Source organism: Scardinius erythrophthalmus (genome assembly GCF_964197995.2).
Source record: "Scardinius erythrophthalmus genome assembly, chromosome: 12".
Taxonomy (NCBI): Eukaryota; Metazoa; Chordata; class Actinopteri; order Cypriniformes; family Leuciscidae; genus Scardinius; species Scardinius erythrophthalmus.
The window spans coordinates 7,766,826-7,786,184 of record NC_138232.1 but is presented as its reverse complement, the minus strand read 5'-3'; the positions used below and the strand labels follow the sequence as shown (position 1 = coordinate 7,786,184).

Genomic DNA, 19,359 nt, shown 5'->3' with positions numbered 1-19,359 from the left:
CCACAACAGAGTACTCTTTCTATTCTTCTCAGCACATCTTCCTCCTACCGCTTCCGTCAGTTAGCTAACAGCGCGTCATGAAAGTTTGCGTTGGCGGCTCAATCGACCATGGCTCTCAATCTGCCTTCTGTTATACCTCTGCGATGGACATCCTTTAAGATGAGAGTGTGAGCGGGATGCAGGACATCAGAGCGGTGAATTATGCCGTTGCCATGAGAATGGACTGATCGAGGCACTTTTTAAGGTAGGCTTGATGCGCAATGGAAACCATCATTTAGAAAAGACTAACTATAAACTTCCGTATTCTCTCTCTCTCTCTCTCTCTCTCTCTCTCTCTCTCTGTGTGTGTGTGTGTTTAAGGCACTTCAGAATATAATCCACTTATAAAAAATATCACGTTATCTTATGTGAAAGTGATATGGAAATGTGGTGTTCCTCTATCGAACGCGATTTCTGCTTGCGCGTGATTTCCTTTATAACGCAAGCTGTCTTTATGTAAATCAGAGTGCGAATGGAGAGGTTGAGATAATTATGCAGGGTTTGTATGAGGAAGGAAGGTTTTTTTTTTAAAGTAATATTTGGACAGCCTATATGATATAGGTAGGCTGTGTTTCAGTTTTGCCTTTAAACATTTTTAGTAAAAGCTAGCCAGGGGGCGTATCACCTTCGGTATAAAGATGTGAGGAACAGTCAGTAACCGTTTAGCAGCTCACAACATATTCACAAACATAGGCTATTGTCTGACAAAACACTGTCATATATGACAAAATTGTAGTTTTTGATTTAAAAGTCTTTTAGATAGCCTTATTAGTTGTGTATTTTCACTTTTTTCATTTGAATTTTTTTACAGTCTATGATTTTCATCTATGGACCTTACTCAGAGCAGCGCCATGAGTAGGCAATTAAAGCGATGTTTTCAATGGCATCCGAAAAAAAAACCCCAAAAAAACTGTAGCATAAAACTCCAAAATCACTTATAGTTTTCCTCAGCTCATGATGTCTGGAGTTTTACTGAAGTTTCTTGGAACGATATTTTTGCAGTGTTTCGTCAGCAGACCAATCCAAAAACACATTAAATAACAGTACAACCCTCTGAAGAGATGCATATCCATCCCTCACAGCCTCACTTTCATTCCCGTTAAAAAAAGATGGCGCTGCTTTGAATAAGGTCTATAGACCTTACATTGATGCTATACGTTCACATGTAACCATAGCAACAGCGTTTAAAGACTTTTCGTCAAGATCTTTTTCACAAATATTGGGCAAACATAAACATGACTATTATAATTTTTACTATGTTTCAAATATGAATCATTGCTAGGGACATTAGAAACAATTTGGGTTGCGTTGCGCGAAACCTGTCGCTTCCTGAAAATTCATGAATGTACATTTCAGAAAGTCTAGTTTGCACACTGTCCAGTTAAACATTAGAGCCCACAGAGGAGTTAAAACACTATCTTAATCCTTATTCAGAGCAGCGCTATGACGGGTATAAAAGCGACGCTGTGACTTACTGTGTTTTCAATGGCATCCGTTGTAAAAAAAAGCGGCATATGATAAAGCTCATAGATCACTTATAATTTTCCACAGCTTATATTGTCTGGAGTTTTTTGTTTACTGAAATTCTTTGGAAATATATTTTTGCAGTGTTTTGTCAGCAGAACACTCTAGAAACACGTTTAAAAAACAGTACAACCCTCTGAAGAGATGTAGGCCTATGTCTATCCCTCACAGCCATAGCGTTTCTTCATTTTAAAAATCAAAGATGGCGCTGCTGTGAATAATAATGATTAATAATAATGATCTATACATGACCTCAACGCTCCTGATGATTATAGTTTAAGATGTTGGTCTCAATTTTTGAGGTATAAAAGTAAACTTAATTTGTGATTATTCATTTTAAATGACAGTCCTGGAAAGAACGTGAAAATTCTATCTCTACGATTAATCTAGCACTAATGTAGGCTATTATACACATCAACATCATGATTTTCTGTAAAACTGCTTTGAAACATGTGAATTGTGAAAAGTGCTAAAGCCTACAAATAAAAATGTAATATTTTTATTTTGAACAAAGTTTATATTTGTTTCTGGTTTTATTTTTGTCTATTTTGCTGCATATATTTTACTTCAAAACCATCTGCAACATTTTCCCATTTTTTTTGTTAAATGATCCTGTGTAAGAAGTGCTTTTTCATGGCAGGTGGCCACAGAGATGGAGAGTCCTTCGAAAATGGAGAGGCGACAGGCGTGGGCGCTCAGCAGCAGCAGCAGCCGCCGCAAGTTTACCGTAAGAGATGCAGAACACCGCAGCCCAACAGCAGAACAGCAGCCTAATTTCTCTCTCCAAGATGACGTCTTTGTGGATGGTGAGCACCAGGTTAATGTTTAACATTCAGCTGTCTCAATAGCTCTATAATATGGAAAGAAGCTGCATATCTCATTTCTTCTTAACCAAGTAATTCAAAACTACATACAACCAGGACGATTAAGTGTTTAGAAGGCTTTACTTTTGTGTAAATTATTGAAAAATTATGAAATTATGAAAATTATTTCATTAGTGAAATGCTTTGCTTGAAAACTGCACTTGTGCTATATTTATTTAACTAAAACACCACTTGGCCTGATATTTTGTTAATGATAGTCATGCAGTCCAAATATTCTTTTTGGGACAACTGCATGCTTTACTTGGTAATAAGCAAAACATTATCAGATGTGCAGCAATAGATCGGGAGGTTATTTGGCATTCAAATGTTAATAAAATTGTATTGCAGCTACTTTGAATTATGCCACTTCTAAATGAAGCCACATTATAACTGCTGCTGTGAGAGATAAAGGATAGACCACAAACAGAACATGGTTGCCACCAGATAAACTCCAAAACCAGAAAGCTAATTTACACCTCTCTCTCTCTCTCTCTCTCTCTCTCTCTCTCTCTCTCTCTCTCTCTCTCTCTCTCTCTCTCTCTCTCTCTCTCTCTCTCTCTCTCTCTCTCTCTCTCTCTCTCTCTCTCTCTCTCTCTCTCACACACACACCCATCCTCAAACAGACAGGCTAAGATCGCTATGTGCGTCTTTTTGTTTCCACAGGATGCTCTGCAGGAAAGATTGAAACCTGGCTCCAAGGTTGTGGGTGAGTGTTTGTGTGTCTTTCTATAAAAGCCAGTCATTGTGATTCAATTGTAATACAATAACAGCAAGTGAATGGAAAACCACAAATGTTCTTGAACTTGTTTGCTGACGGTCATGAAGGTTAAAAAAACAAAAAAACATTAACAACCTCTGAGGGTCAAAGACCATGTTTCCACAAGGTACCTTCACCTGAAAGCTTTTAGTGAAAAAATATTTGAGTTACATTGTTTTTCTCTATTTATAGATTGTGCTGAGGAAGAATCTGTTTTCCTTTTTTTTTTTTTTTGGATCAGGAAACCGCAGAAAAACTTGACATTATTGCTATTGTTTCTCACTGTTTAGGCTTTGCAAGTTCCTAGAGAAGCCACAAAGAAAGTGTTTCCAAGAATAAGGATCAACACATTTTTTTCCAATCTATTAGGAATGGAAAAAACTTTTTTAACATTAAATGCACATAATTTAGGTAATTGAATTATATTCTGCAAAGCCTGTAAATTAAATAGGATATCTATTCACATTCACAGCAGCAGTAGTCAGATGCGAGACAACACAGAGCTTGGAAAGCGACTTTTGTCTCTGTGACAAGCAGCAAAATATCTAATAATCTATCATTCTGACATTTGTTTAATAAGGGCTACCAGTACATACTGCCACAAGGATTTGAAATACGTCTTATGTGCGTGTCTGTTTCTATTTTTATCGCAGTATTTTTCTGCATGCCCACAACCCGCCCACAGACCTGTGCTTATTCAGACTTGATAAAAGTGAATTCTCTCTCTCTCTCTCTCTCTCTCTCTCTCTCTCTCTCTCTCTCTCTTTCTCTCTCTCTCTCTCTCTCTCTCTCTCTCTCTCTCTCTCTCTCTCTCTCTCTCGCTCTCGCTCTCGCTCTCGCTCTCTCTCTCGCTCTCTTTCGGTTTTCTTTTCTCCATCTTATCTGTAGGAATGAAGCCAGTCCTGCCAAAAGCAGTCACCTAACAACAGGTGGGTTGAAGGCGAAACAAGTTGTTGGCTTTTTCTTTGAAAAAGTAGTTCTTGACTACAAAACCTGCACATCCAAGAGCAGAATTGCAAAATATGTCATTTTTACATATGTCGAGTAGGCCTGCACAGAATCTGTACACACATGTTGGTACACCTATCATTATGAGGACATTCCATAGGTGTAATGGTTTTTATACTGAGCTAATGATATTCTCTATCACCTAGCCATAAACATAACCGTCACAGAATATTTTCTGCATTTTTACATTTAAAAAAAAAAGTTTAGCATGTCTTTATAATGTAGGGGGCGTGGCCTAAAACCTGAATACACAATACATTATGATAAGGACATTGGGTCCTCATAATGTACATACAGTACACTTTTTTCCACATTTTACAGGATGATTGTACAGTAAAATCCAAATTATTTGACTGTATTAAAGACTGTGTTAAACTGTATTATAGATCAAATTCATAGATAAAAACATGATCAAATTAGCTAAAATATTTTAAAAACAAACACGCAAGAGGTGCGGGATGTGTACAGCTTTAAATAATGAACGATGTCCATTCGAATTTTGCAGAAATCTGTGCTTTTTCGAGACCTCGGCAGGTGCCGATTCTGTGCAGGCTTACCAGTGTGACACGTCTAAATCCTCCTAAAATTGTCAAATGTAACCCTACAGGCCCTTTGAGGATAGGCACCAGTTTTGAGGATGATCTGAGTCTGGGTGCAGAAGGTGAGTAGAAGCAACACAATAGCAACAGTAACTCAGGTATAATGACAGCTGGAAGTGTTTTAACAATGTAGAAGAGCAGTTCTCTTCTAAAAATGTCTGCTGAATGACTAATAGTTTCACATAAACTGAACTCTATATTCATTTTGTTAGCAACCCTCGATGCATTATATTCCACAACATATTGGCTAACTGCTAATTAAAGGCAGTTTTGTGCCAGACCCCTGTGCCGCCTAAATAAATTTAGAATAATTGGGTTCTTTGTAATGTCAAACATCTTTCTTGAGTGACTTCCTTGTACTTGTCAGTAAGGGTCTCATAGTCGGTCTGATGGCAGTGACTGTATACTGTACGAAGCAGCACTACATTTATGTTTTAGAGCGAACCTCCCCTCACTCTCCTGCACATCTTGTTTATTATAATGAGCCACTTTTACAAAATTTCTAGGCCTACCTTCGGAAAGTAACACACTTGCACAAGGCCAGATACAGGAAGTAATGAATAAATGGTCTCTTGGGACAGGAGTGTGTTTATTTTAAGCTATACACTACCAGAAGTCTGAAGTTGAAGATTTTTAAAATGTTTTTGAAAGAAGACTTCTGCTCACCAAGGCTGCATGTATTTGATCAAAAATACAGTAAAAACTGGGGAAATATTATTAAAAACTTTTACAATTTAATATTAATATTTATTAAAAAAAATTATATATTTTAAAATGCATGATGGGAATATGCATGAAATATTTAGTATTAATTATTCAGTATTCAGTATTAATTTCAGAAAAAAAATGTGAACCCAAAAATTTGAAGGGTATTGTACATTTCTTTCCTTCACTTATACCTGCTATTATTTATTTCACAGCCAATGCATTATATGCTGCATCAGGTGCGCCACATTTTAGGTAAGAAACAGGTTGACTTTGCCGCACCATTGACTCACCACCTTCATTCTCTGGCTCATGGTTTCTCGTTTATGCTTCTAAATCCCTTCTTTCATTGTATTTACACTGATTATTTGTGTATCAACAGCACTCCTCAACAGAAGCTTAACCTGCCATTGTTCAACATGGGCCAGAGTGTCGCATCCAGTGCCTTCTCAACCACTACCAGCAGGACTGCTTCCAGGTAAGGGCATGGCTAAGGCAATCAATGGACCAAATAATACCTCATTTAGCTGGCCTATTGGATGAAGGTTACCTGCTTAGTGCCTGACAAGGAATAAGCAAAACGATTTCCTCCACTGTGCATTTTGTTTTCATGCTTAAGAGTCTTAAAACTGATTTGTTCTTCTGATGAAGGTAAACTGTAAATGGTTTTGGAAAAACTCAAAAAAGTGGTTGCAAATGCAGAGTGATGCATAATTAAGTAGTACATTTATGCCACTCGCATGACAATAACCTGCATGTGGAATATGTGGCTCTTACTGATAAGGCCAACCCTGAAGCTGATTTTTTTTCTTCACATTTTCTGAATTGTTCATTTCTCACATAAACAAAATTCCTTGGACTGACATATTACACTCCTGTTTGTATCTGCATCATGAAATTGTGCAAATTATCCAGCCAATAAACATGCAAGGAATGAAGAATGTGTAGAACTCTGTGAATGACAGGCACTGGAATTCCGTGGGCATAGATTCTGTGCATGTCTACCTGAACCACAGTTCTCGCACATACTTTTTAAAAAATATCTTTTGCTTTTCATGATGTCTAAAAAAATCCCCCAGTGTGTCTGAGGTCCTTCAGATGCGTGCCGACGATGCAGAAGAGACCCTTTTCCAGCTGGGTTTCGGTTGCGAGGAACCACAGGTGACTGCCCGCATCCCAGTCCGTTTCTTCAACTTTCCGTCCCAGCTCAGAGGCATCAATTTCCGTCTGTTCCTTGAATCCCAACTCACCAGGATACGCCAGGAAGACCCTTGTCTTTCATTAGCAAGTAAGGAATCACAGAGTTACAGAATGTTGCTCCCACTACAACTTTAGAGACATTGTCACATCCGCTCATCTTGTTTTGGCACAGGTCGTTTCCGACAAGTAGAGGCATTGACGGCGATGGCCAACGCCTTCTATTCGCTGTACTCCCACGTGTCCCGAACGCCACTTCAGAAGCTTGCGCCACCCCAGTTAACCTTCAGCTCCCCGATCGTGGAGAGGACCATGTCTCGAACCAGTGTCCGCAGTGAACCGCGCTCTCCTGTTGAAAGACTAAAAGACACTATCTCCAAGATGTGCTTGTACACGGGATCCCGTGGCTCGGACTCCACGTCACCAAGCAATTCACCTCGTAAGCGTAAATATAGTCTGTCAGGTGTAATTGAGAAGAGTGCAGAAAATGACGATGCTAATGACCAAGATTTATGCCTTCAAATGGAGGTAGATGATTTGGAACAAGACTTGGACTGGTTTGTAGAGAGCAAGAAAGAACTTGAGGAGAAGACATACGAGGAAAACACTGAAAGGACTGATTATTTTGAGCCTATACCTTGTCATCCACTATCCGAGACGACAAACGAAAACATACACAACCTCAGGCATACATTAGCAGAGTGTACACCTTGCCAGGAGCCAAAAACAGACATGGAGTCCAAAGGTGGTTCCCTGCCTTCTCTTCACTCGAATAGATCCGACGTTACTGTGAAACCTGTTCCTATCATTACTCACGATATCATATGTCCTCAGGTTGTTGAATGTGTCAATCAGGCACCTTACCGCTGCTTAGAGACAAATACTATGGATGCCAAAGACTCACCTTTTGAGCACCAGACGACAAATAAATCTTATGAAAGACAATCTAACGCAATGAATTTGCACAAGTCGTTATGTCAGATCACAGTCACTGGATGGGAGGACGACACAACCCTCCCCAACAGAGACACACAGGAGCAGTGTTCATCCAACATCAAGAGGTACCTAAGCCCAGTAAAACCACTAAACCTGAGCAAACAAGGCAACTCCTTTGAACTGGAAGAGGTACGATATCTCCTATCATTCTAATGCATTTTTATGGCAAGAGCAAAAGCTTGCCCACACGAGTTCTCCCATAAGACGTCATTAACAGAATATTACTCAACTCTTTATTGACGAATTCACCTCCAAACTTCCTCTTCGTGTCCCTCCTCTGCATAGAGATTACAATGCAGCTTGTTGCTATTTTTAATGCTGCAAACTTTTTTACACTTTTACTGCTCTTACTTCAGGTCAGGAATTTAAAAACCATAAAGAACACCTTAGCAAGAGTTTAGTTAAGGAAAACAGCACTGACATTATCCTCTGCCAATGTAAACATCTAGTTTTCTATACTGTTGTGGTGTTATCACTAAGTATAGGGTTTCAATTCAGGTTCACAGTGCAGAGGAAGAGGAAGCCACTTCATCAGAATTCTGCTCCACAGTCGCATTGTCTGTTTCGGCACAGCATTCCAAATGTAAGTAACATGAGTAGACTAGAATCTTACCATGATTAGAATATGTGAGGCAATATTTAGCCACTTATTTGACTAATTATTTTTCAGTTAAGTAAAACCAAGTCAACTGAATATCGGTTTATCAGCCATGCAGTGTTATCACCAAAATAAGCAAAATCACCCTTACAAGTTCACAGAAAGCAGCATGTGTTGATGTGGTGAGAAAGGGAGGTGTTGTGCTGACTTGTTAAAAATACATTGCAGTGAAATGCAAGAATTTGCTAATCAGCTTATCTTTTCTGCCTTATCGCTAAAACATTTCATGGGGAAACAACCTAACAGGAAGTAGCAAGAATATCTGCGAACTATCATTTTTGTTCACAGAAACAGTTGAAAAAGAATTGGGTGCCCAGACAGCAACATAGTGGATTCCACGCGTACCAGATGTGGGCCGGATCTGGACTGACACTATGTTGCTGTCTGGGTGTCTTGACTGCCTAAATTCATCAGTTTTCTTACACATTTATCATTTCTCTTTCCCAGCGTCGCCTCTGCGAGGGGACAGTTTTCAGTCAGACAGCAGTGGATATGCTGAAGAGGATGTGCACCATTCCCTCTTCACCCCAGAGAAAACATAACATCAAAACTTAGGCTAATGAAGAAGCACAAAGTGTGTCTACTAATACCTTTTAAGTCAACATGAAATGGTGTTTGCAAATACATTTTTCGAAGTGGTTTTATCCATCAGGAATTTATTGGATTTACTTTTTCATTGGAATATCCTGTACAGAAGAACCATGCACAATAAGACCGTGGCTGGTTGCACAAACTGCTAGACTAATCTTGAAAGTTAGTCATCTCATTTTTTTTTTTCATTTTTAAACTTCTGTCATTAATTTCTCACCCACGTCGTTCCATCATCAGAACACAAAATATCTTCTAAAATATCTTCTTTTGTGTTCAGCAGAGAAGGTTTGGAACAACTTGAGGGTAAATTATGACAGAATTTTCATTTTTGGGTGAACTATTCCTTTAAGCTTCTGTTTATGTTTGCTGATCAGTGTTTAAATGTGTAAAAGTTTTGGGTGATCTAACCCTTTAAGACTGGTCATAACTTTTTTTTATGTCTCATACATAAAAAAATAGATTACTAACTGCTAGTATCATAAGTTCTTAAGACATGCAACTGGCCCCTGGAGCATGCATTAATGTTGCTTTCATGTTGACTTTAACGTGTAAACCAACAGCCTACAGTGATGAATATTAACTTCTGTTTTTTAACTAGCTATATTTGTGTTTGGCTTTTCACTCTGTGCACTTTTTGGTCTTATTTTTCATATGAGTGAGCGGCTGTACATGTTGCCTTTATTTGTAATTACTAGTCTATAGTAATACATAATTTATTTGAATTATGGAGTTTTGGTTGGCTGGTGTGTTATCAGACAAGAGTTACTTATTTGAATACTAATATTTTGAAACTCACTTTACCCAAACCTGTTCCAAACAGCTGTCATTAAAGCCAAGTCCTGAAACTCTACACAAATATGTGAACACAAAACAAGCGGTTTCAGTTTGTAGCAGCATGTCTCAAATGGTGTATTAGCATGAACATTCTTCTTCAGATTAACCACTGACATTGTAGACATTAAAAGTCATCTCTACTGCCCCCTTGTGGTGCAATAAAGCATGTTCAGTTATTACAACAAGACCACATTCTAATACACACTTTCTAGTAATATACTGTTGTCTAAGATGAATTGAATTTGTTAAATGACTAAACGCCACAATAAATACAAAAGAATGTCAATTTCAAGTTTATTGTTCAAGATAAAATATCCAATAGATTACAGATTAACCAATTTGTTACAAATTACATATGTTGTCACAGTACTACTGTTGGTCATCAATTCTATTATACTGAATATGAAAATTACAGAGTTCAATCTTTGCCAGTCCAAATGTAATGATGAAGCCTGGGAGGCAGAAACAATTACACAGAGGTAGATATTTACCACAAACTGTCAGGCTCATATTAAAAAGTATATATCTTCAATGGCGGAGAGAAAAAGACTTTATTTTTAACTTCTATTACTAAAAAAAAAAATGATGAAATTAAAATATACAAAAGTCAAATATTTACAAAGTTAAAAAAAAAAAGAAGTCATGCCATCTATTTTAGTTTAATCAATTCATCAAGTCCATACAGTATCTATGCCATAATTTAAATGAAAAAAGAAAATCAGAGGGAAAGTTAAAAGTTGAAGACTTCTGGGCAAATTATTTGTGTAGAAATTGTCCTCAGGTTTCAAATGAACAGTGCACCCAGTCTTTGTTTGGAGACACTGTGGAGCAAGGGTAGACTTTTTGTGTGTGTCATATTCAAGGAGAAAATGATGCAATCAGTACGTCCTCCAACTGGGACTCAACAGACCATTAAGCCTTGCAGACCATTGAAGTGCATCTACTGTGTCAAGCAAACAGTGCATTCTACCCCGTCACAGAACTGGTGGTAGAGGAGTAAAACTTAAATTCACCTGATTTTCCTATTTTACCCTGGGAAACAAAAAGTTACAGGTGAGCTGTTGCTCTGGCTTATTTCCCCCCTGCCATGATCTTGAGGTACTGAAGGGCATTGTGGGCAGCGCTGGCACGTGCCGCATCCAGGCTGGAGGCAAATCCGTGGCAGACGGTGATCGGCTGTGTGGACAACTCCACCAGACACTGGTAAAGGCCGCTCAAACTGCGCTCCTCTGAGTGAACAAATAAAGTACAAATAAGATTACATTTCTAAAAGACATCCATCTTCCGAATCTGAGCAAGCACTAAGGCTGGCTCTCGTTTTGCTTATTCACATGAGCAAAGTAGTTCGTGGTTTCAATATCTCACCTATGTCCAGGTAGCTGACATCAAAGCGTTGTTCCTCAGAAAGTTCATTCAGCAGAGAACAGAAATTGGAGTCATTGGTGTCGGGCTGGCCGAGAGGATGGCAGCGCAACTGCAGGATTTTCTCTCCAGCGGAGTTCCGCAGAGAGTCCCACGTGCAGCCGAGACCTTTAGACTTCCCTCCCTCTAGTCTGCCGCCCATTTGCTGTTGAAAGAAGATGCATTTTTAAACAGGCAAGTTCTTGAAACCACACTGAATACAGCATAATCCCCATCTTACCGTATTGAAGGTGTCTTCTTCTGCTTCGGCCTCATGGCTGCTCCGCATGTCCACTGGTACATCATGGATACGAGAGAGCATCTTTGCCGCTGCATTTCTTTTAGCAAGCTTTTTTGACGTGCCACTTCCTTCAAAACAATGTAACACAATTAAAAATTGTTTTGACAAAGAAACATCAAAACAACAGACATTTCATCCTTTGAAAGGGTTGCATATTTAGAAATTTAGAAAAAGAAATACGTACCTATCTCAACAAATCTCTCCACCCTGCAGGTCATTGTAAATTCTTTCCGGTGTGCAGGTCCAGATTCTTGTGTGACTGTGTACTCGGGTAAACGCCAGCCTTTCTGCACTACTAGTTCCTGTGGAAATTGCATTTTATTTGGCATTATTTTTTATGGCTGATTATCAACATTTATTTTATCTGCTTCCAATATTGGCCTAAAGTGGTTGACGCTAATAATTAAAAAACAAGAATATCAGTCAATATATTATGCATGCTTAATTGCTACATCAAAAAGCAGCACACACAGGCCTCTTTCCTTTGACTTGTAGTCTATGAAGTACAAAGCACATGCTAAATCTGCAGTTCAGTGAAGGCCAAGGATCTTGATCATGATCGCTCACCTGCAAAGCTCCAACTGGATTGCACTCAGCTTGTTGTGTTGAATTGGATGATTTCATCTCTGACTGAGAGCTAAAACATGACGCAAAGAGAGAAACCTCTGTTAATGTTGTTTTTTTAGAGTATGCCAAATGTAATGCCGTTTCTGTTCAAATGGACTCCAAGCACAGAATCATATCTTTACCATTCTCCCTCCATATCAATTCCGACAAACCCTTCTCCCTCCATCCCATTTCCTTCGATCCCTCCCAGCATTCCTCCTTTCAGCATTTTCAGGGCAGCTTCGGCAGCTTTGTGCTTGGCAGCTTTCTTGCTGGGACCCTGGCCGGTGCAGCTGATGTCGCCCACAGACACACGGAAGGTGAAGTTGGGCTGGTGGGCCTGACCCTCAGCCTTAAGCAGGTCGTACACTGGAGTCTTGCCTATCCGCGTTCCATATTCCTGCAGCAGACTGATGGGCGTCTTCCCGGGGTTCACAGCCAGCATTTGCTCAATACTGTGAACAGAGGAACATAAAAACACATGGAGAAGGATGTTACAGCATCAGACTCTAAATGAGTTGGTTTTTCAGGTAAGATACTTCTGTCAGTTACACACAACTAGGTATGCATCGCTACCCTGTGTTAAACAATAACAGTACAAGCTTAAGTAAAAGTCATTTATCAAAATAACAAGATGCCAGAGATTCAGGGTCGTATCTAGAGAAGTATGTATTGTATAATCATATAAAATCACATTTTTTGTCTTAAAACCTAGTGAGCTGCATTTTGGACATCCTTAATTTGACTGCTCGATGTAGACAGTGATTCAACAATTCGAATTATACAGTAATACTGATGATGAGATCAGTTTAGACCTTTTTTTGACCTAAGAGCTGTTTCTTTCTTTCTTTCTTTTTTTTCAAAAACGTATTTATTTAAATTTAATTAGTTTATTGATTAATGACAATCGATTCCTGTGCTGGAGTCGACTCTGACACAATCATATAATTTACTCACCTTCAAGCCATCCTAGGTGTATCATGTGAGAGATCACAATACGACCGTTACCGGAAGCCAGTGATTATAGGTTATAAAGTTATAAATATGGATATTTTTCTTACAAAAGTGCATCACTTTGCTTCAGAAGGCCTTTATTACCCCACTGGAGCTGTATGGATTACTTTTATGATGGATGGATGATGCGCTTTTTAGAGTTTCAAAAACTCAGGCTCCACTCCAATTATAAAGCCAGTATATTTTTTAATATTACTCCGATTGTGTTTTGCTAAAAGAAGAAAGTCATATACATCTATGATGGCTTGAGGGTGAGTAAATAATGGGATTTTTTTTTTTTTTTTACATTTTGGGTGAGCTAGCCCTTTAAGAATCGAGGTCGATGAATCAACTCTTTTGGAGTCGACTCCTCATCACTAACTTGGTGGTGTGTGTCCTCAGTCGTTTTGTATGATGCGTAGTTTTTCCTCTGTAACCATTTACAAAGTCGGCAGGTGTATGATGCCAGGTATTTTAAAATCTGTTCAGATTCGTTCAGAAGATGTGCGGTGTATTCCAGTCTTTAGACAGTGATTCGAAGGATCGATTTTAGTAATTCGAATGTTCTAACGTTACATTCAAAGTGTGTTGGAAGGCAGGAAACACGGGTTCTGTTTGTCTTGCCATTCGTTTTTCTTTATTACAAAATAATAAAAACAAATCTGTTTGTTGTAGTCATTTCTGGGCTAAAAGCTGGTGAGTGGTTCATTTTTACCTGGTATACCCAGAGTTTCTCTTGCCGTTATCCGGGCTTTTCTCGTCGTTCATTCCCCAATAACAGATAGAGAGCTGACTTGCTTCGGACTGCAGAAACCCCCCGAGGTGACTGTAACCCCCCTGGTATCATTAATAAGTTTCAGTGCGGGGAAGACTGAGGCACGAGGAGACAGTGAACCCCTCTCTCACACCTTCCCGCATTACACATTACAAGCGAACTGAATTATGAAGCGGACAACAAGGGCGGCCATTATTTTTCATAATAAAAGTCTCGACATTGACGGATGCCACGAAGCCTGTCAAAAACATGTCCGGGTCATATTTCACAAAGATAAAGAAAATAAATCATTTCATAAAGCATTTTTTTACCGTCATTAAGATCATTTAAAATTAATGTTATGATAATCTTAATTGATGATAATCAGAATATGGTCCACTTCACTCACTGGCTTTAAGTTGATTCAATAAAACAAATTTGCCTTCAGATTCTGCCTTTCCCATAATATTGTATGTTTGAGGTATATATGTGCATTGCAAAAATAATGTATTTTCTATATTAAATGCATATACGTGACCCTGGACGACAAAACCAGTCGGTTTATGGGTAATATGGGTACATTTTAAGAAATTGAGATTTATACATCACCTGGAAGTTGAATAAATAAGCTTTCCATTGTTATTGACTTGTTATGATAGGAAAATATTTGGCTGAGATACAACTATTTTAAAATTCTCAAATAGTTCTCATTCTCAGTCTTGTTCCTTTTTCATGGATTGAAAAGAATTACAGGCCTGGGAGAGTCAGGAACATGAAGCCAATTGGTGTTCACCGACCTTCTCTGCTTTTACTTGCAAACATCAGCATTTATGCAGGGTTCAGGGGGGTGTAACAGCCAACCAATGAGAATATACATTACATTCTTATAGAATGTGAGACAAGTCCATTTATGGACACTTTCCGGCTGAAGGCAGCCCTTTCGGGCCCTCTCTCCAAAACAAAAAAGAGGGACCCTTTCTAGGCTGCTTTCCAAGAAACACACTCACATACATAGAGTGTACATTAAAACAGAAGTGTGCAGAGAAGCAAAAACTTCTCTCCACTTCAACCCCTGTAGCCTCAAAGACCAAAAAGGAAGAAAACAGGGTGAAACAGACAGAAAAGTCAGGCTGATTAGATTTATCTTGCAGGCATATTATGCATACCTTTTTGGTATTATTCTTAAATCTTGGTGTATTCTCATTTATCACTTCTATTCCTGTTCAACTGTAGATAATCAAAATGTTTCATTTCATTTCAGTTTCAACATGAATTGTGGTTTGCTTAAGGGCACAACACATCTCATCTTTCAGGTTAAATCAGCACTAAAGTTACAAATGGGACACACATGTCCCCAGTGCCCAAGATCAGAGCCACATTCCTGAACCCCTGACCTAAGAGCTGCAAATAAACACACACACAGCACGTGTCCCATTTCAACTGACAACTAAACACCAGAAGAGAGGGAGGGAAATGGAAATAGTAAAAAACATAAAAAGCAGTTTTATTTAAGTGACACTCCTGAGGTTAGTGAGCTGGCAAACCACGGTATGAAATGCAATTCTTTAAATGTGTAACCTAGTATAACAATATCAACCCTCTCTACATTTTCAGTGTAAACGGAGCAATTCAAGATATCACTAGAAAACCAAATCCATCACTGGATTTGAAAAATCGCTGCTAGGTTCAAAGTTCACTTTTGAGTACAAAGTAAGACTGAGGAACATTTCAACAAATGTGAAGTATCATGTTTCACGTAATTCAGTGGGGAATTGGGATCATTTAAAGTCCTCAGAAAAAGTCTTTTATTTTGAATCGTTATCTTAGTAACTTTCATTGGCTGAAATGTCTTTTTCATCTAGTTCTTCCTCAGCAGGTTCTTCTTCCTCCTCAGAGTCTGGCACATCTTCTTCAAAGTCTTTCTGATTCACAGTTTCATCTAGTGGCTCCTGTGGTGTCTCCTCCTGACTGATATCTTCAACCGCATGATCTTGTGAGAAGTTCTCCACAGCCTCGACCATACTTGCCTCAATTTCCATCTTCTCCTCTGTGGAAGTTGGGTCTTCCTCAGAAGGAATGCTTTCTGTTTGCTCCATGAGAGTTTCTTCTTCTTGGATTGGAATCTCCTCAGTTATTTCATCCGTCTCAGTTAGTGCTTGCTCCTCAAAAGCATCTCCATCCTTGATCTGAACTTCCTCATGTTTCGCATTCTCCTCAGTTACTACTTGCTTCTCAATAACTTCTTCTTCCCCCAGGACTTGAACCTCCTCCTCTGGTTCCTCCTCGTCAGATACCTGCAGCTCCTCAGGTATTTCATCTTGTTGAGTTACTGCTTCCTCCTCAACTTCTTCCTTGTGGAATGGAACCTCATCAGCTTGTTCATCCTCTTCAGTTACTACTTGCTCCTCAGATGCATCTCTTTTTACTTCAGCTTCCTCAGGAATTTTCTTCACACCGGCTTCCTCTTCAGCAGGTTCTTCTCTGTGGAACTGATCCTCCTCATCTGGCTCTTTCTCCTCAGGTACCACTTGCTCCCCTTCTTCAACATGAACCTCATCTGGCTCTTTCTCCACAGGTACCACTTGCTCCCCTTCTTCAACATGAACCTCATCTGGCTCTTTCTCCTCAGGTACCACTTGCTCCCCTTCTTCAACATGAGCCTCATCTGGCTCTTTCTCCACAGGTACCACTTGCTCCCCTTCTTCAACATGAACCTCATCTAGCTCTTTCTCCTCAGGTACCACTTGCTCCCCTTCTTCAACTTGAACCTCCTCGGCTACAGTTTCCTCCTCAGTAACGGTTTGATCCTTTTGATCCTTGATTGGAACTTCCTCCTGAGTTGCTGCTCTCTCCACTTGCTGGGTTTCTACTGGAATATTTTCCTCTGAACTGGGCTGCTGGCTTTCAGATACCACCTGAAATACATAAAGAACATTGTGCCAAATGCCCAAATGATCACATATGGAGAAAACGAAACCGTAAGTACTATACCTGATTCTGGACGATCTCAAGCTGGGAAGCAAGGTGAGAGTGAAGGCTGTGAGTACTCTTCTGATGGTCCTCCAGACTCCTACGGACAGCCACAAGCTGCTCTTCAAGAGCTTGGGATCTTCTTGTATGTTCCATCTCCAGCAGATCCCTGGTAGAGAGACCAAATAAAGATGAATTAGGAATAATCAGTATCAGTAACAACACCAAATTGATAAGACCCAAAATGCTAAAGAGAATTCCATTATATATGATCCCACAAAACCCCTACTCACTTGATGTCCATCACCTCTTGTCTGTTCCTTTCAAGAGCCTTCTTGTTTCTAACAAAATATTCCTTTAAGCTTTTAAGTTCCATTCTTTGTTCCTCCAACTCAGATGTGAGACCCTGTACAGTAGACATCTGCTCGTCGAGATGTGATTTGGTGACCAAAACAGTGTCTGTTAGCCCAGAAATGGTAACAGCTACCTCAGTGTTAGCAGTGAGGATAGAATTAAGCCTCTGCTTCAGAGTTTCAATCTCTTCAGTCTTATTCTTGACCACTGCATTTAACGCTGCAGTTGAAACAAACTCTTGCTGGAGTTCAGAAAGTCTGCCATTCATCTCAGACTGAAGAGACCAGACTTGGCTTTGAAGATCAGTAGATTTGATTTTTTCTGAGGTGGCCAGGGCGACGTCTGCCTTTTTTTGGGCCTGCGTGTAGGCCTCTTCCAGTGTTTGTAGACGCTCCTCAAAAACACCCACATTGGCGATCTAGATATATAGACAACATATTTGAATTTCAATGAAGTTCAATTATCCATCTGATTATTATGCAACATTTCATTCAATTAGCCATTTCTTGAGCCTAACTTAGCTGCCTGTTAGTGTTGGTTCAGTCCAGTGTTATGTCAATCTACAATTGCAATCAGCATCTGAAAATTCATCAATCATACATTCAATCTACAGTGTTATAGTAATTTGATTATCATTACATACAAGGCCACTGTGAATAATTTAGGATATAAAAAATAAGGTGAATTTATAAGTGGCTCAGACACTCTGTTGCCAGCCAGTTAGATTGCTAATAATTAGTATTACACTACTATTAATTTTTATAAGGAAGGTATTATAAAAACAATGCTGGTGTTGATCTTTAGTTGATTAGAGAGTTAAAAAAAGGTTTTTAAAGAAATCTGTAATTAAAATGTATACTTTCAATTTGATTATAATCATATTATAATACAATTGAACAGCCCAACACCACTGACATTTTAAAGCATCATAAGGTTTTAATTGAATGTGTACCCAAAAACGCCTCTCGCTCCTCCAACTGAAAGATTTCCTAGAGTGTTTTCCACAAAGCACCTATTGAGTGTAGTTGCTGTAAAACCACTGAAATTTAGCATTGTGAAATTTTCTTAAATTCAATTTCAATTAAAAAGACAGCATTTTGTACTGCAGTTATCGAATGATCATCAGTGAAAGAAAAATTGCTTGACAATTGGTGATACATTAATACATTGCATTTCTGATCATTAATGCAGTGCTGACTTCCTTTCAGTTGGAGGAGTAATTTGCATGTTTATTTATATCTTCACGTTTACATGTTGGTTTGGATTCCATTTGTATAAAGTCCTTTAAACAAGCCAGCCTGGCAAAAGGAAACACGATCTTGCAGACTATTAATGGCCTGGGAGCCACATGACACAATTCGGCGCATGGAATATTCAAAGGGCACATGAGGCATGCATTGAGACTTGTTATTAAGTATTTTTTACAATCAAATTACAAATAATATACATGTACACCATAATATATAAACTTGAGCAAGTACTATGTGCTTAGTACAAAATGTTCCAATACGCACAAATTGTTTCCTGTGCGTAAAAGTAAGGAAACTTATTTCTTTCATTTCAAAGTTAATTTATAAAAAATAAAACACTTGTTAACTAACTGTAGAGTATCCCAAAATCAAATACCTGTGCATTACCCATCCCCAACTGCTGTTGAAACTTGGTTATCCTAAGTTGCATTGCATTGACTGTCTCTGTCAGACTGTCGATGGTTTGCTGTTGCTGAATGGAGAACCAGAGTGACGATGATCCCCCGACAGCAAAAATAAAGATAACAATGGCAGGGACAGCATATTCTTTATATCCCCTCTGTGGTGTTATAGATGGCGTCTCCAAGAGCAGCAAACTGTCGTCCTGTTTAATGGCACTTTTTCCTTTGCGCTTGGTCATCTTGGCTTCGCAGAGGATCTGCACTGTAGACTGTAACACTATCACTTACTCTGATTTATTCAGTGATTTGAATAAAATCTGGTACCGCTCTACCAGAATTTAACGCTGTATTGGCCGACAACGACGGGGAACAATCAAAAGTGAACTTTTAAGCAAGAGGACCGTGAGTAGGGGGCGTTGCGCACTGGAGGCGGTCTCAGGTTCATGGCGCTGTGCAGCACGTACTGTAGCTACTTACCTAATGTTTTTAGAGAAAAATACATTATTTAATCAAAAAGCTTAATTTATTTTGAATATTGCATCATTTAAGTAAGAAAAA

The 19,359-nt window shown here is 39.0% G+C and overlaps 3 protein-coding genes across 4 annotated transcripts; 1 reads left to right on the top strand and 2 right to left on the bottom strand.

Annotated features, from left to right (window-relative positions):
• The first annotated feature begins 52 nt into the window (after positions 1-52).
• Positions 53-10,343, top strand: tespa1 (thymocyte expressed, positive selection associated 1). Of its 2 annotated transcripts, XR_014031186.1 has the most exons (12): positions 53-244; positions 2,204-2,369; positions 3,090-3,132; positions 4,072-4,112; positions 4,799-4,852; positions 5,711-5,750; positions 5,878-5,973; positions 6,575-6,783; positions 6,868-7,437; positions 7,527-7,817; positions 8,187-8,271; positions 8,794-10,055. XR_014031186.1 is itself a non-coding variant. In XM_081380184.1 (11 exons), exons 2-11 carry the CDS (start codon positions 2,216-2,218, stop codon positions 8,886-8,888), a joined length of 1,767 nt encoding a protein of 588 aa, XP_081236310.1. In that variant the 5' UTR covers positions 53-244; positions 2,204-2,215; the 3' UTR covers positions 8,889-10,343. The 2 variants fall into 2 exon arrangements, 1 of the variants encoding a protein (XP_081236310.1); XM_081380184.1 differs by having other exon boundaries at positions 6,868-7,817; positions 8,794-10,343.
• On the bottom strand, positions 10,044-14,028 carry tarbp2 (TAR (HIV) RNA binding protein 2). Its single transcript, XM_081380187.1, has 7 exons — positions 13,788-14,028; positions 12,223-12,534; positions 12,041-12,110; positions 11,658-11,775; positions 11,414-11,541; positions 11,137-11,338; positions 10,044-11,000 (listed from the first exon to the last, which is right to left on the bottom strand). The coding sequence occupies exons 1-7, from the start codon at positions 13,838-13,840 to the stop codon at positions 10,843-10,845; spliced, it is 1,041 nt and encodes a 346-aa protein (XP_081236313.1). The 5' UTR covers positions 13,841-14,028; the 3' UTR covers positions 10,044-10,842.
• Positions 14,029-15,306: 1,278 nt separating this feature from the next.
• LOC308699404 (uncharacterized protein) lies at positions 15,307-19,197 on the bottom strand. Its single transcript, XM_081380183.1, has 4 exons — positions 18,777-19,197; positions 17,090-17,568; positions 16,818-16,965; positions 15,307-16,741 (listed from the first exon to the last, which is right to left on the bottom strand). The coding sequence occupies exons 1-4, from the start codon at positions 19,038-19,040 to the stop codon at positions 15,650-15,652; spliced, it is 1,983 nt and encodes a 660-aa protein (XP_081236309.1). The 5' UTR covers positions 19,041-19,197; the 3' UTR covers positions 15,307-15,649.
• Between the last annotated feature and the right edge of the window lie 162 nt (positions 19,198-19,359).

What these genes read in the sequence shown, in the direction of transcription:
- tespa1 (XM_081380184.1), top strand. Translation starts at nt 2,216, where the DNA reads ATGGAGAGTCCTTCGAAAATGGAGAGGCGACAGGCGTGGGCGCTCAGC. An exon ending in CCCTTGTCTTTCATTAGCAA is followed by an intron (nt 6,784 to 6,867) that starts GTAAGGAATCAC and finishes GTTTTGGCACAG; the next exon opens with GTCGTTTCCGACAAGTAGAG. An exon ending in TTCGGCACAGCATTCCAAAT is followed by an intron (nt 8,272 to 8,793) that starts GTAAGTAACATG and finishes TCTCTTTCCCAG; the next exon opens with CGTCGCCTCTGCGAGGGGAC.
- tarbp2 (XM_081380187.1), bottom strand. Translation starts at nt 13,840, where the DNA reads ATGAACGACGAGAAAAGCCCGGATAACGGCAAGAGAAACTCTGGGTAT. An exon ending in ATTGATATGGAGGGAGAATG is followed by an intron (nt 12,111 to 12,222) that starts GTAAAGATATGA and finishes GTCATGTTTTAG; the next exon opens with CTCTCAGTCAGAGATGAAAT. An exon ending in GGAGAGATTTGTTGAGATAG is followed by an intron (nt 11,542 to 11,657) that starts GTACGTATTTCT and finishes ATTGTTTTGAAG; the next exon opens with GAAGTGGCACGTCAAAAAAG.
- LOC308699404 (XM_081380183.1), bottom strand. Translation starts at nt 19,040, where the DNA reads ATGACCAAGCGCAAAGGAAAAAGTGCCATTAAACAGGACGACAGTTTG. An exon ending in TGGGGATGGGTAATGCACAG is followed by an intron (nt 17,569 to 18,776) that starts GTATTTGATTTT and finishes CTATATATCTAG; the next exon opens with ATCGCCAATGTGGGTGTTTT. An exon ending in TTGAGATCGTCCAGAATCAG is followed by an intron (nt 16,742 to 16,817) that starts GTATAGTACTTA and finishes TATGTATTTCAG; the next exon opens with GTGGTATCTGAAAGCCAGCA.